General features: G+C 43.4%; 1 protein-coding gene across 1 annotated transcript in view; it reads left to right on the top strand.

The window, feature by feature from the left end:
• The window catches only part of VPS13D (vacuolar protein sorting 13 homolog D), a 238,146-nt gene that overhangs the window by 12,906 nt on the left and 211,463 nt on the right, over positions 1–13,777 (top strand). The window contains exons 10-19 of the mRNA XM_078071798.1: positions 2–103; positions 266–467; positions 1,836–2,015; positions 3,121–3,251; positions 4,089–4,164; positions 4,575–4,745; positions 6,033–6,163; positions 7,614–7,746; positions 9,748–11,961; positions 13,307–13,458. Of these exons, the coding sequence (XP_077927924.1) occupies positions 2–103; positions 266–467; positions 1,836–2,015; positions 3,121–3,251; positions 4,089–4,164; positions 4,575–4,745; positions 6,033–6,163; positions 7,614–7,746; positions 9,748–11,961; positions 13,307–13,458 (3,492 nt within the window). The remainder of the gene's footprint in view (position 1; positions 104–265; positions 468–1,835; positions 2,016–3,120; positions 3,252–4,088; positions 4,165–4,574; positions 4,746–6,032; positions 6,164–7,613; positions 7,747–9,747; positions 11,962–13,306; positions 13,459–13,777) is intronic.

Genomic DNA, 13,777 nt, shown 5'->3' with positions numbered 1-13,777 from the left:
GGAAGAGATGCGTCGGATTGAAGAGGAACAGAGCTTTGAGGAATTGAAGATTTTACGTGAACTGGTTCATGAACGATTTCACAAACAAGAAGAACTGGCGGAGGTAAGAAATCCTCCGTGAGAAGATGCGCTCAGACCCGCCACGCTCAGAGTGGCTCAGTTTTGATGTGCTGTGCTTCTCGGGGGGACAGAGAAGAATCAGTGGCACATCACAGCTTGTTTCTGTCTCTGGAGACTCATATTTGTTCGTTTCTGGTTGACGCAGAGCCTACGAGAGCCTCAGTTGGATTCTCCAGGAGACTCTCCTGGGGACCCAGAGACCAGTGGAGGCAGTGGGATGCTCCAGTACCTTCAGTCCTGGTTTCCTGGCTGGGGTGGCTGGTATGGGCAGCAGAGCCCTGAGGGGAGACCGGTCGAGGGGCTGTCAGCAGAGCAGCACGAACGGTGGACTCCCGAGGAGATCCTAGGTAAGGTGGGCAAGGGCCTTCACTTTCCTGTCCTTGGCTGCCGTGAAGGGAGACACTTGGCTCATAAAAACTCGTCTGTTATTTGTGCAATGGCCCGTGGTATTTTTCAAATAAAAGGAGACATTTGTAAAACAGTTTGTCTTGCGTTCATAGATTCAGATGGAGGAAATTTTTGAGAGATACTTCATTTGCAACTTCATTGCTGAATTTGAATACTGAGCACAGTTTCAGAGCTGAGAGGCAGCGATCGTAAGAGAACTGAGCAAGTCGGAAGGTTTAAACTCTGAAGCTTGAAGATCAATCCAAAGCCACGCTTTACACCCACGCTGTTCAGCATGGTAGCCGTAGTCACAGATGGCTACCTATTTATATTTTTAAAAAATATTTAATTGAAGCAAACATACGTAACATGCACACACCATACTTACACAGGTCAGTGACTCCCAGAGTCACATACTTGCTGCACAACCTGCCCACTGGTGGGGAAATAGAACAAATCAGCGCCCCAGAGGGCTTTGTGTGTTTTTGCCGTCACTGTCCTGCACATTATAATCTTTTTCCTGACTTGTAACACTATAGATTTGTTTACCCATTTTCATTTTTTATTTATTTATTATTATTATTATTTTTAAAGATTTTATTTATTTGACAGAGAGAGCACAAGCAGAGGGAGAGAGAGGGAGAAGCAGGCTCCCTGCCGAGCAAGGAGCCCGATGTGGGACTCGATCCCAGGACCCTGGGATCATGACCCAGGCCGAAGGCAGCTGCTTAACTGACTGAGCCACCCAGGCGCCCCTGTTTACCCATTTTTAAACAGATGGCTATTTAAATTCAGATTAATTAAAATTAAAAGAAAAACATTATTTTTTTCCCCTCAGTTACACTAGGCACGTTAGCCGTGGAGCTCAAAGGCGCCTGTGGTTGGCGGCTTCTGAGCCCGCGGTGCAGACGTAGAGCATTTCACGGTGTTGGGCAGTGCTGTTTATGCTGCACTCTGTCCTGAATCTTCACATCCTCCCTCGTTGGAGAATGAGCTGATGAGATCTTTAAAGATCTTTAAAATTTATTTATTCATGAGAGAGAGAGGCAGAGGTAGAGGGATGTGGGACTCGATCCCAGGACCCCGGGATCATGACCCGAGCCAAAGGCAGACGCTCAACCGACTGAGTTGCCCAGGTGCCCCCAATAAGATCTCTTATAAAACAGTGGGATCGTTTTACATTAGGAATGAAGCAGTTGCCCATGACTTTGGAGTTCTTCCTGGGGAAAACTGTTAAATAATGTCATCATCACTGTGATCTGTGCGCCTGGTGGTGCTTTTTGAATTTTCCCGGCGTTCCCCTAACATCTTTCCTTCCTCATGCTCAGGCACCGAGGAGTTTTTCGACCCCACGGCCGACGCGTCCTGTCTGAGCACGTACACGAAGCGGGACCTGGTGTTTGCCCGACTGAACGTGCAGCTGCAGCGGGGCACCGTGACGCTGCTGCACCAGGAGCCGGGCGGCCTGCGGACGGGGGAGTGCGCCTTCATGCAGCTCGAGTTCTCAGGTGCTGCCCCGCAGAGCCCCCAGCTGTTGCCACTCTCCCCTGGCGCCCGTGTCCACTCGAGTCTCCTTATTTGTGGTCCTTACGTGCTAGCAAGTTGCTTTGAGCGCAGGGTGGTTGAATGCTGCGTCGCTGCTGGGGCGGCGAGATACCGGGTTAGGTGCCTGTGAGCCTCTGATCATAACATTCACCAGCAGGTCGGTACAGAACCCCGTGTCACGCGTGTCTGTGTAAAGGCAGCTTACTTCAGATACATCGTGGATTCATTAATACTGAACTCGGCCGCGGCACTGTAACTCGTGCGTGAGTGAAGCTTATCTGCTGGAAGGCCTGGCACTGCAGTGTGGAGGCCGTTTTAAACCATGAAATCACCAACAAAAAGCACAAAAACGCCAACAACTTGGCACTCAGTAGACCACGAGAGGGTCATGTGTGTGCAGTATGAGCCACGCTGAACCACGAGGGCAGAGCAGTGTTACCTGGTTCACCCTTAGCTGCGAGCATGCACATTAGGTGATGTGTTTCTGCTCTGCACATGTCCTCAGAAGCACCGCGAGGATGGATTTCGGGGTTGTAAATAAGTTTTAGTGAGTAGGAGAATTCACAAACATGGAACCCACGAATAATGAGGATTGACCATGTCTGACGTGTGTTTGTGACTTGGAATTAAAGGTGCATAAATAGCTATGCACATGTTGGTGTTTTTACATCTCACATATACTTTTATTTAGGTGTATAAAATAGGCATTTATCTCAGCAATCTAAAGGTAAACAACCGAAAAAAAAAAGGAGCCAGTTTGTTTGACTTTATAATCGTGAGAGCTGAGATATCATAAACTTAGTGTGAGTCAGCAGATTGCTTGAACTCAATGGTAACATGCTCTGTTTAGAATTCATTCTGTGAGGAAACTTCTAATATTCTGTATGTCGTTATATAGAGAGATTTATACAGACACAACAATATGCAGATAGGACTTTTAGTTCTACTTTCAACGAAAAAGACTTCGTGATACTTAATCGTCCTCTGTAAAACATTATATTTCATACTTTTTAAGATACTTCAGGTTATCATGGCATACTATCAACTCTTACATTGATGTTTTTGTAGATGTGAAGCTACTAGCAGAATCTCTTCCTCGAAGAAATTCCTCCCTGCTCTCAGTCCGGTTGGGTGGCCTGTTTCTTCGAGACCTGGCCACAGAGGGCACCATGTTTCCCCTCCTGGTGTTCCCGAATTCAGTGCGTACAGCAGTGGGATGGAGGCTCCGTCCCGGGCGGGGTGAACTGTGATCTGTCTTAGGCAGGCAGTAGGTAATGTTCACGTTCATTCTGACATTTGGTCATCTTGAGACAAATGGGCTGATTAAAAACAAACTGGAATTCAGTAAGGTTTTTTTAATTTGCCAGAGAGCGAATGTTGGAGGCATTTACGGCAGTGCCTTCTTCCTCTCCTCTGTCGTAGCTGCCGTGGGGTGGTTTGCTCTGTTTTGGACGAAAATGCCATAAGCACCACTATTTTCTGCACTTCAAGGTCAATGTTCGCATCTCTTCTGTCTGGAATTCATCTTCATGCATTCTGACCCTAAGTCACTGATAGAAAGTCTCATCTTTTCCGGAGTTCCAAGAGAACCACTTCAAGTTATCTGTATATATGTAATCTTTTTTATATTCAACATACTTTACTGATTAGATCTTTGATCTTATTAAGTTGGCAGAGATATGATCAGAATAGTTGAGCATTTAGCCACTTGCTCCATCTGTGGTTTTTTTAGAGTGTGGATTGCGGAGAGGGTGGGAGTGCAGCGTGAGAGTCTAAAGGGCCATACGTACTTCCTACTCATTTAGGAATCACTCATTAAATGCGCTGACTGCAGAGTAGCATACAGTCCATTTTAGCTTAGAAAAGGGCACAAATGAGAGAGGTCAGTCTGCAAGTCCTCTAATCCGATGTCAGATGAGTTTTGATTTGGTTGTGCTAAGCGAGAGTGATGCCAAAGGGCAGAACTTGAGGAAGTGTGTGCACGGCGAACTGTCCTCTCTCACCTGACATTTATGCATTTTTGTATGTTTTAATAGCAAAAAGAAGTTGGCAGAGTCTCACAGTCTTTTGGTCTCCAAACAACATCTGCAGACAGAAGTGATCATAACCCTGGTAATTTGTCATATGTTCTTAAAACTAATCTTTAGAAATAAGATGATTACAGATCAGTAGTCTTAGAGGGAGTGTGTCCTGTTTTGGCCCAGCGGTTTGTTGTGTGGATCTGTGTTTGTCTTGGAGACCGTGTTCTCTGTTAACCTGTGTGTGACCTGTGTCAGCCTGTAGGCTTCCGGGGCCTGGGTTTCCATAACGGGAGTGAATACAACAACGCAGTCTTGAAGATTCCTGTTGAAAATTAGAGGCAATCCTCATTAGGGTCTCTGTTTTATAAAATTTTCATAAATGAGAACTAATTGGAAAATAATTTAGAAAATGTCTTTTTTCCAGAATTCCTTACAGGTTATCAAGAATAAGGCGATTGTTTTTGCTGTGTTCCATTTTCTTTCTCTGGTTCTTCCCTTTAGCTGCGGACCCAGATGACCCGGTTTTTGAGATGCTGTATGAGAGAAATCCAGTGCACAGCCATTTTGAGAGGCGGCTGAATGTCAGCACGAGGCCCTTGAACATCATATATAATCCCCAGGCTATTAAAAAAGTAGCAGACTTTTTCTACAAGGGAAAGGTTCATACCTCAGGTTAACTTTTTTGTTTGTTTGATCTTATGTTACTTTCTATAGACATCTTTCTTGTCCTTTTTAGTGCTTTGGACAAGGGTTATTATACATTGAAGTGACCTGCTAGTGGCTGGAATCATAAAGGCTTGGAGGGCACATGGATAGGGTTGTCCTTAGTTAGGGAAACAAAGTAGATGTCCTTGGAAAATTACTTTTCCAAAAAGGATCAATATCGCTAAATATTTTCTTTGTCTTTGCTTCCTTTTAGCATACTTTAAAAAATTCTTTCCATTCTATTAGGATGGTGGTTTCCTTGGCTACCCAGGATATTTTAGGCCAGTGAGTTTAGGAGGAACATTCAAGAACTTCCCTCTAAAACAAAACAAAACAAAACAAAACAAAACAAAAAACTTTCCTCTAAATGGCAGGGTCAGTGGTATATTTCACTTGTTTGGTGCAGCGTGAAATACTGTAGAACTCATCCTTGCGCTGCTCTATGTCATCACTGCTTTATTCATGCCTCCCTTTGTGTCCAGGAGAGATTTGAGATAGGAGGAGCAGAAAAAGCACTTTCATTGACCAGGGAAGTTGATAAAACAATAGTTCTTTCCTACATGTATCCCCTCTCTCCCTCCTTATAACAATGGAGCTATTTTATTTTTATTTTTTATTTTATTTTATTTATTTTTATTTTTATTTTTTTTAAGATTTTATTTATTTATTTGACAGAGAGAGACACAGCGAGAGAGGGAACACAAGCAGGGGGAGTGGGAGAGGGAGAAGCAGGCTTTCCGCTGAGCAGGGAGCCTGATGCGGGGCTCGATCCCAGGACCCTGGGATCATGACCTGAGCCGAAGGCAGACGCTTAACGACTGAGCCACCAGGTGCCCAACAATGGAGCTATTTAGTTTTTGGTCCAGTTTTTGAGTCTTCATGTCAACAACAGCCATAAATGCTGTGGCCTTATTGCTCTGTCCCTGACAGAATCTAGAAGGCATTTCCTTCCAAATTCCACTTTCTCTCTTAATGTAGTGGTATGCTTTCAAGATTTACAATAGTCTGGGGTCATTCGGAAAATGGTTCAAGAAAATTCTAGTGACTTAGGTGCCTTTCCCCCCATGGCGGGGTCCCCATCGTTGCCTCCGGTTACCATACGCAGTGCCGGCGCAGGTGGGAGTAGCAACTGTTGTTGTGCAGATGGTTTTTTAGCTTCGGTGGAAATATGTGGTGAGAATAGATGTAGCAGTGGTCTTTTCCACCCAGCCGTTTGAAAATACTCACTCCTCCTGTGCGTCTCTAATCTTGCAGGTTTTGGTTATCAGTCTGAACTTGAGCTGAGAGTGGCGGAAGCTGCCCGAAGACAGTATAACAAACTGAAGATGCAGACCAAGGCGGAAATCCGACAAACGCTCGATCGTTTGCTAGTGGGTGATTTCATCGTAAGTGGGGCAGGGGCAGGCATTCCCTCTGTCGGGTTCTTCACCTCCTCTACTTAAGCATGCTTGTTTCAACGGCAAACATGAAGTTCACTTAAAACATGAAATCCTTCTTAGCTAGTAAAAAACAAAATCTCATGGCTTTTACAGTCAGGGTGTCAAGAATAAAAACGAATGGCTGGGACTAGACCATGTTTCTTCCCTGTGTCTGTCTTGGAACACTCTTAAGACTCATCCTTATTCCGTTTTCTAGACCCGATAATTTACAAATGTTTCACTTAGGGCGCCTGGGTGGCTCAGTTGGTTAAGCGACTGCCTTCAGCTCAGGTCATGATCCTGGAGTCCCAGGATCGAGTCCCACATCAGGCTACCTGCTCAGCAGGGAGTCTGCTTCTCCCTCTGACCCTCTCTCCTCTTGTGCTATCTCTCACTCTCTCTCTCTTAAATAAATAAAAATCTTAAACAAACAAACAAACAAACAAATGTTTCACTAAGAGCACCCCCCTTCACTTATGATTATTGGAAGAAAAACGCCTGGAATGGTGCCCCAGTTTTGATTCCCGGGTGTGATAGTCCCTTTGTGATGCTAAGTGACCAACTGACGCGAGGATGCCGTAGACCAGGAGAAACACCTTAGCAGTCCAGCAAAACTGTTTCTAGCACCGCGGCCTGGAGGTGCACTGCTCAGATGCAGCGGTAGGTGGAGAGGGAGAGCCTGGCCCCCTTCAGAGAGCAGAGCCCCTGTACGCGTAAGGGGCAGCAGCAGTGTTCCAAGTAAGACGGTACCGGCTGTGGTATGGGATGAAGAATTAGTCCTGTTTTTTGTTTCTCATGTGTGTGTTTGAACACAAAGGCAGCAATTAGTATCCTCTTACTATCTTAGGGATGTTTCCTTTTTGATACCATTGACGTAGATTAGCTTTTTACTACATCCGTGTATGTGAGGCTAATTTTAGTTTCAGGGAAGAACAGTGAACACACTTATAACTTGGTGTCTTTTTTATATATCAAATGTCAAAGCTTATGTTTTCCACTAAGATACTTGGACATGGAAGTTCATGGTTGCCAATGTCTGTGAAGAAGTAAAAATATTTGAGTTTCTCTGTTGGAATTCCATAATTTCTACAATACTGTGAGATAGTGAGCCCTATAAATTTAGAAGCATGATCTTTCTCAAGCCATGGATCATCACAATCAAAGAGCAGACAACCCCAGTCCAGTAATTTGCTAATTTTTTTTTCCTCCCACTTTAAACATTTGCCTGTGATGATGTCTCAGATCCTTAAGCATTGGGATCTACTTCTGTTTTAAACTTTTGCTCTAATACTGTAGACCTTTAAGTTATCCCGTCACCCCTGGGTGCGGCTTTCAGAAAGGCTTGAGCCCAGCTGGTAAAGCTGTTTAGTTTTCGCAGTTGTGGTTATGTTATTTTTGGTTTATTTTACTTCCACAGGAGGAGAGTAAAAGGTGGACCGTGCGACTAGATATTTCTGCCCCTCAGGTGATCTTTCCTGATGATTTCAAATTCAAGAATCCCGTGTTAGTTGTTGTGGATCTGGGGAGAATGCTGTTGACAAATACCCAAGGTACGGTGTGAATGCAGGTGGTGAAGACATACCCTGTAGGGGTTGATCTCTCTATGCTTAACCAAGTAAAGCTTAAAAAAGGCTTTTTAGGGGCACCTGGATGGCTCAGTCGGTTAAGCGTACAACTCTTGATTTCAGCTCAGCTCATGATCCCAGGGTGGTGAGATAGAGCCCCGAGTCAGGCTCCATGCAGAGTGTGCAGCTGCTTGAGATTCTCTCTCAATCTCTCTCTCAAAAAAAGGGCTTTTTATGACATTTTAACCCCAAAGTTCACTTGTTACTTCTTTTATGATAGCTGTATTGGGATACGTTTTTAAAATGGACAGTTTGTTATTGGGATATTGACAGAATCGTGCAATTTACTGTTATCTAATCCCAGAACATTTTCATCATCCTATGAAGACATTCCAAACCCTTCAGCTGTCACTCTCCATTACCCCTTCTCCTATGCCCTGCCAACCATTAATCTTTCTATCTCTGTGGATTTGACTATTCTGAACATTTCATATGAATGCAGTCACGCAATTGTGTTTTTTTATGTCTGACTTTTTTCACTTAGCGTAATGTTTTCGAGATTTATCTATGTTGTAGCTTGTGCTTCATTCCTACTTGTGGTTGAATAATATTCCTTTGTGTGAATATGCCACATTTTGTTTATGCATTCATCAATTGGTGGACATCTGGGTTGTTTCTGCTTTTGGCTACTACGAATAATGCTGCTATGAACATTTGTGTACAGGCTTTTGTGTAGACATATTTTCAGTCTCTTGGGTATACTTCAGTGTGGAATTGCTGGGTCATATGGTGACTTCATCTTGAGGAACTGCCAGATTGTTTTCCAAAAGGGTGACACCATTTTACTATCTTACCAGCAATGTATGAGGATTTTAATTTCTCTAAATCCTTGCCAACACTTGCTGTTATCTGTCTTTTGGATTATAGCCATTTCTTTTTTTTTCAATGAGTGTGAAGTAGTATCTCATTGTGGTTTTTATTTGTATTTCTCATGCAACATTTTGGATTTTAAGAAACGCTATTTCTCAGAACTTCATTTCAGAAATAGAGGTTTAATCTAGGGATAATTAGGGACATATATAAAAAGAGACTCCTGGAAGGTTATTTCATTACTGTTACTAGATCCAAAAAATATTTATTGTTTACCTTGAGGTGGGCAGGAAGAAAGAGGATTCATGGGGTAAGAGGTTGAGGAAGCTTATCAAATAACCTCAACCTTATCTTTACTGAGAAGAGCCATCCAAAAGAGAAGAGGTAGAGGATTCGAACAGGAGTGGGAAAGTTTGGTGCTACGGGGAATGTTAAAAGGGAATTAGATCTGAAGAAAAGGATCTCACAACCACGGAAAGCACCTACTTGAACTTGTAAACCATAAACATAGAACAGAGACGTGGGTGACAGAACCTAGTGGTGTGATTTTGTAGTTGACTCAGCACTGAGTGGTAAAAGACTGGACTTGTGGAAGTCTGTAGAAGAGAAGGGTTGAATTGTGAAGTCAGGCTCGAATGTGACGCTGAGCAGTTACTGCTTGCAAGCACTGATCTGGGCACTCAGGGTGTTGTTGAGTAAGGCAGGTGAGGCCTGGGTTCCTTTGCAACATTCTAGTGGGGGAACAAAAGGAACACATAGACAAATGCAGGGAAAGGCGAACAGACAGCTGATGATGGAGAGTGGTGCAGGAATGGCTGGTGAGAGCAGCTTGTGACGGGGTAGGGAAGTGGGTCATTCGTTGGTTTCTGCTCCCTGACCTGTGTTCCGCTGTCAGCGGGCCTCCATCTTTTCTCTTTTGTGTTTTGATTTCAAAATTACTAGATAAGTTTACATCGAATAAATGGTAAAATCAGAATATCATGCTTAGAGTTTTCATTCCTGTGTTTTTTTAAATTGGAGTTGGTCGATTCTCTCTTGTTCCTTAATTATTACATTAAAGGAAAGAGTAAGAAAGGAGCAGACGTATACTTTGAATCTTCTCTTTTTTATCTGCAGATGACTCCAAGAGGAGAAGTGGGGATGGGCTAGCATCTGAAGAGAACCAGTTTAGTGATGATGAATATAAGACGCCTCTTGCCACACCTCCGAACACCCCCCCTCCTGAGACAAGCAGCACCAATGGAGGGAAAACACCTCCGTTTTCTGAGGTCGGATTCAGCGCAGAGCAGCTTCAGGCCCATCTAATGAGCACAAAGATGTATGAGAGGTACTCCTTGTCATTTATGGACCTCCAGATCATGGTTGGACGAGTGAAGGACAATTGGAAGCACGTCCAGGATATTGATGTGGGACCAACCCACGTGGTTGAGAAATTCAATGTTCACCTACAGTTAGAACGTCGGTTGATTTATACTTCAGATCCCAAGTACCCCGGAGCTGTGCTCTCCGGCAACCTACCAGACTTGAAAATCCACATCAATGAAGATAAAATATCTGCTCTAAAGAATTGCTTTGCTCTCCTGACCACCCCAGAAATGAAGACTTCGGACACTCAGTTTAAAGAGAAGATTTTTCCACAAGGCGGGCAGCGGGGAAGTTTGCAAGACTCAGTAATGAATTTAACCCAGAGCTTTGTGACGTTGGAGCAGCATACCCGGGAGGTTCTGGTGGAGTCACAGCTCCTCCTGGCCGAATTTAAGGTGAACTGCATGCAGCTTGGCGTTGAGAGCAACGGCCGGTACATTTCCGTGCTCAAGGTGTTTGGGACCAATGCTCACTTTGTAAAGAGGCCTTACGATGTTGAGGTCTCCCTGACCGTTCACGGATTGCTCCTGGTGGACACGATGCAGACGTACGGTGCTGATTTTGACCTTTTGATGGCTTCACATAAGAACTTGAGCTTTGATATCCCAACAGGAAGCCTCCGGGATAGCAGGGCCCAGTCTCCTGTCTCTGGATCCAATGCAGCCCACCTGACTAATGCTGCCACACTGAATGACCCATCGACTATGGGTGTTTCACTTGACAAAATTCTCACCAAAGAACAGGAGTCCCTCATCAAATTGGAATATCAGTTTGTGAGTTCAGAGTGCCCGTCGATGAATTTGGACAGCACTCTTCAGGTGATTTCATTACAGGTGAATAATCTGGATATTATCCTAAATCCGGAGACAATTGTGGAGCTGATTGGTTTTCTTCAAAAATCTTTTCCCAAGGAAAAAGATGATTTGAGTCCTCAGCCTTTAATGACTGATTTTGAAAGAAGCTTTAGGGAGGAAGGAACTTACCAAGCTACATATGAACAGAACACCGAGGTTGCCGTGGAAATCCACAGGCTTAACTTACTGCTCCTTCGGACAGTGGGGATGGCAAATGGCGAGAAATATGGCAGAAAAATTGCGACTGCAAGTATTGGTGGCACCAAAGTTAATGTCTCCATGGGTAGCGCATTTGACATGAATGGTTCTCTCGGCTGTTTGCAGCTTATGGATTTGACACAAGATAACGTTAAGAACCAGTATGTTGTCAGCATTGGGAATTCCATAGGCTATGAAAATATCGTTAGTGACATTGGCTACTTTGAATCTGTATTTGTTAGAATGGAAGATGCGGCCCTCAGTGAAGCTTTGAGTTTCACCTTTGTTGAGAAGTCTAAACAGGAGTGTTTTCTCAACCTCAAGATGGCTTCCTTGCATTATAACCACTCTGCTAAATTTTTGAAGGAGTTGACGTTGTCCATGGATGAGCTGGAAGAAAATTTTCGAAGTATGCTGAAAAGCGCGGCTACCAAAGTCACCACGGTACTAGCTACCAAGACGGCCGAGTACAGTGAGATGGTGTCACTCTTTGAAACGCCAAGGAAGACTCGGGAGTCCTTTATCTTAGAAGAAAATGAAATGTATGGGTTTGGCCTCTCTGGGTCTCATTCCGACACCGTAAAGCTAATCTTGAACATAAACATTGAATCCCCTGTTGTGTCTATTCCTCGGAAGCCCGGGAGTCCTGAGTTGTTGGTGGGACACTTGGGACAAATATTCATCCAGAATTTTGTGTCAGGAGACGATGAGTCCAGAAGTGACCGTCTGCGGGTAGAAATTAAAGACATTAAGTTATATTCTTTGAATTGCACCCAGTTGACAGGCAGAGAGGGTCCTGGGTCTGAAGTAAGCCGGGCATTTTGCTCTCCTTCTGGGTCTGCCAGTGCCAACAGTCAGGAGGAAGCTCATTTCACCCGACATGATTTCTTTGAATCTTTGCATAGAGGTCAAGGTGAGGAGTGTAAATCTTTTGTCTCACTTTGTTGAAATATTCCAAACCCAGCGTATGTGGTACTTTGTTTAAAACAACAACAAAACCCTTTTCTTTTAGAATTATCCCCAGTGAATATTTAAGAAATCAAAATAGGATTTTAATACCATGCTTCATATCAGGTTGGTATGTTTTCAGTTTTTCCCATTGGATACCATATTTGACAAAACAAGAATTTTTTTTTTTTTTTTAAAGTGGCCCCCTTTAACATTGGATGAGTGCCCAGTAACAGGGATGCTTCAAAGGGTGGAGTCTGTTGGAGTATTATTTTTTTATTTTTTTTTAAGATTTTATTTATTTATTCATGAGAGAGAAAGAGGCAAAGGCAGAGGGAGAAGCAGGCTCCCCACAGAGCAGGGAGCCCGATGTGGGACTCGATCCCAGGACCCTGGGATCATGACCTGAGCTGAAGGCAGACGCTTAACCGGCTGAGCCACCCAGGCGTCCCTGGAGTATTATTTAATTTGGTCAAATACGTCTGATTTTTTCAGTTGTAAGCTGTAGATCTTTGTTAGTTAAATATTGTAGTCCAAGTTAGCTGGAGGGGTTGACAAAAGTGGAATATGAAATTTAGTCTGTGGATGTTATATTTTCCTTTCAGTATTCTACCATCTTTTGTAATGGATTGGTCCAGGGTCCTAGGAATAAAATGCCTGTATTTGTGTCCTCAATCTGATCTGCTAAAACCAAACAGTTCAATCTATTAGTCTTGGCATCCACAGACATCTGGTGGGCCCTAAAGCCTGGCTTTACTTATTGGTGAAGAAATTCGTGCCTTTGAGAATCTCTCCATATGTGGTTCTCAGATGTTAATTCACCAATTTACTTACATCCTTACCTAAAGATTGCTTTTTCTGCTTGGGATAAAAGATGTTCACTTAGAACCTGATAATTGTTCTTGACTTTGATGTAGGTCCAGTAAGAGGGATCAATCTGTAATTGAAAGCTGGGTAGGGATGAGCAGTTCAGTTTGGAAAATGCTGGCTTGGGAGGCTAATAAGAGAAGCTTAGAGACCTGGCCTGGATTAATGTTCGCAACATCGTATTTTGAAGCCACCAAATGGAGCATGTCATGAAAAATATTGTTTCTTTTTGTGTATAAATGTATATTGTACCTTTTTTTGCTATGAGTTTTGGTCTTGGTCTTGCTATGAGTTTGCACTTAGTCATAGCCCCAGGTGCCAGGCTGTTCTGCCCTTTGGGTCTAAGGGTAAAGCATGGGCTCTATTTTATATACCCTATGCTTCAGCAACAATGCAGTAAATATTAGTATTTCCAATCAGTCATTTTCTCTCTGTCATGGCAGCTTTTCACATCCTGAACAACACTACCATTCAGTTTAAACTGGAGAAGATCCCTATAGAGAGAGAATCTGAATTGACTTTCTCCCTTAGTCCAGATGACTTGGGAACTTCTAGCATCATGAAGATCGAAGGGAAATTTGTCAACCCAGTTCAGGTAAACACCTGTTGATTTTCATGTCTGGGCAGTTGAAGTCCTATATTTACTTTATATTTATTATCATATTAATATGTTCATATCTTGTATATTTGTATATATAAAATGTTAGAAGGAAAATATGTAAATTCAAAGAGACATTGTGGCTGTGCCTAGTACTGTTGATAACTTGTTCTGTGCATGTGGAGCCTTTTCATTGTGTCCTTTCATCGCTGGGGAATCAGTCTTGTTGGCCCTCTTCATGTGGAGGAATGGTGAATTCTATAGAGAGAGGAGGCAGATCTTTAATTCCGTTGGCATTCAAAAACAAGCAGAGTTA

The sequence above is a fragment of the Halichoerus grypus genome, chromosome 5 (genome assembly GCF_964656455.1).
Source record: "Halichoerus grypus chromosome 5, mHalGry1.hap1.1, whole genome shotgun sequence".
Classification (NCBI taxonomy): domain Eukaryota; kingdom Metazoa; phylum Chordata; class Mammalia; order Carnivora; family Phocidae; genus Halichoerus; species Halichoerus grypus.
This window is presented reverse-complemented; position numbering and strand designations above follow the sequence as displayed.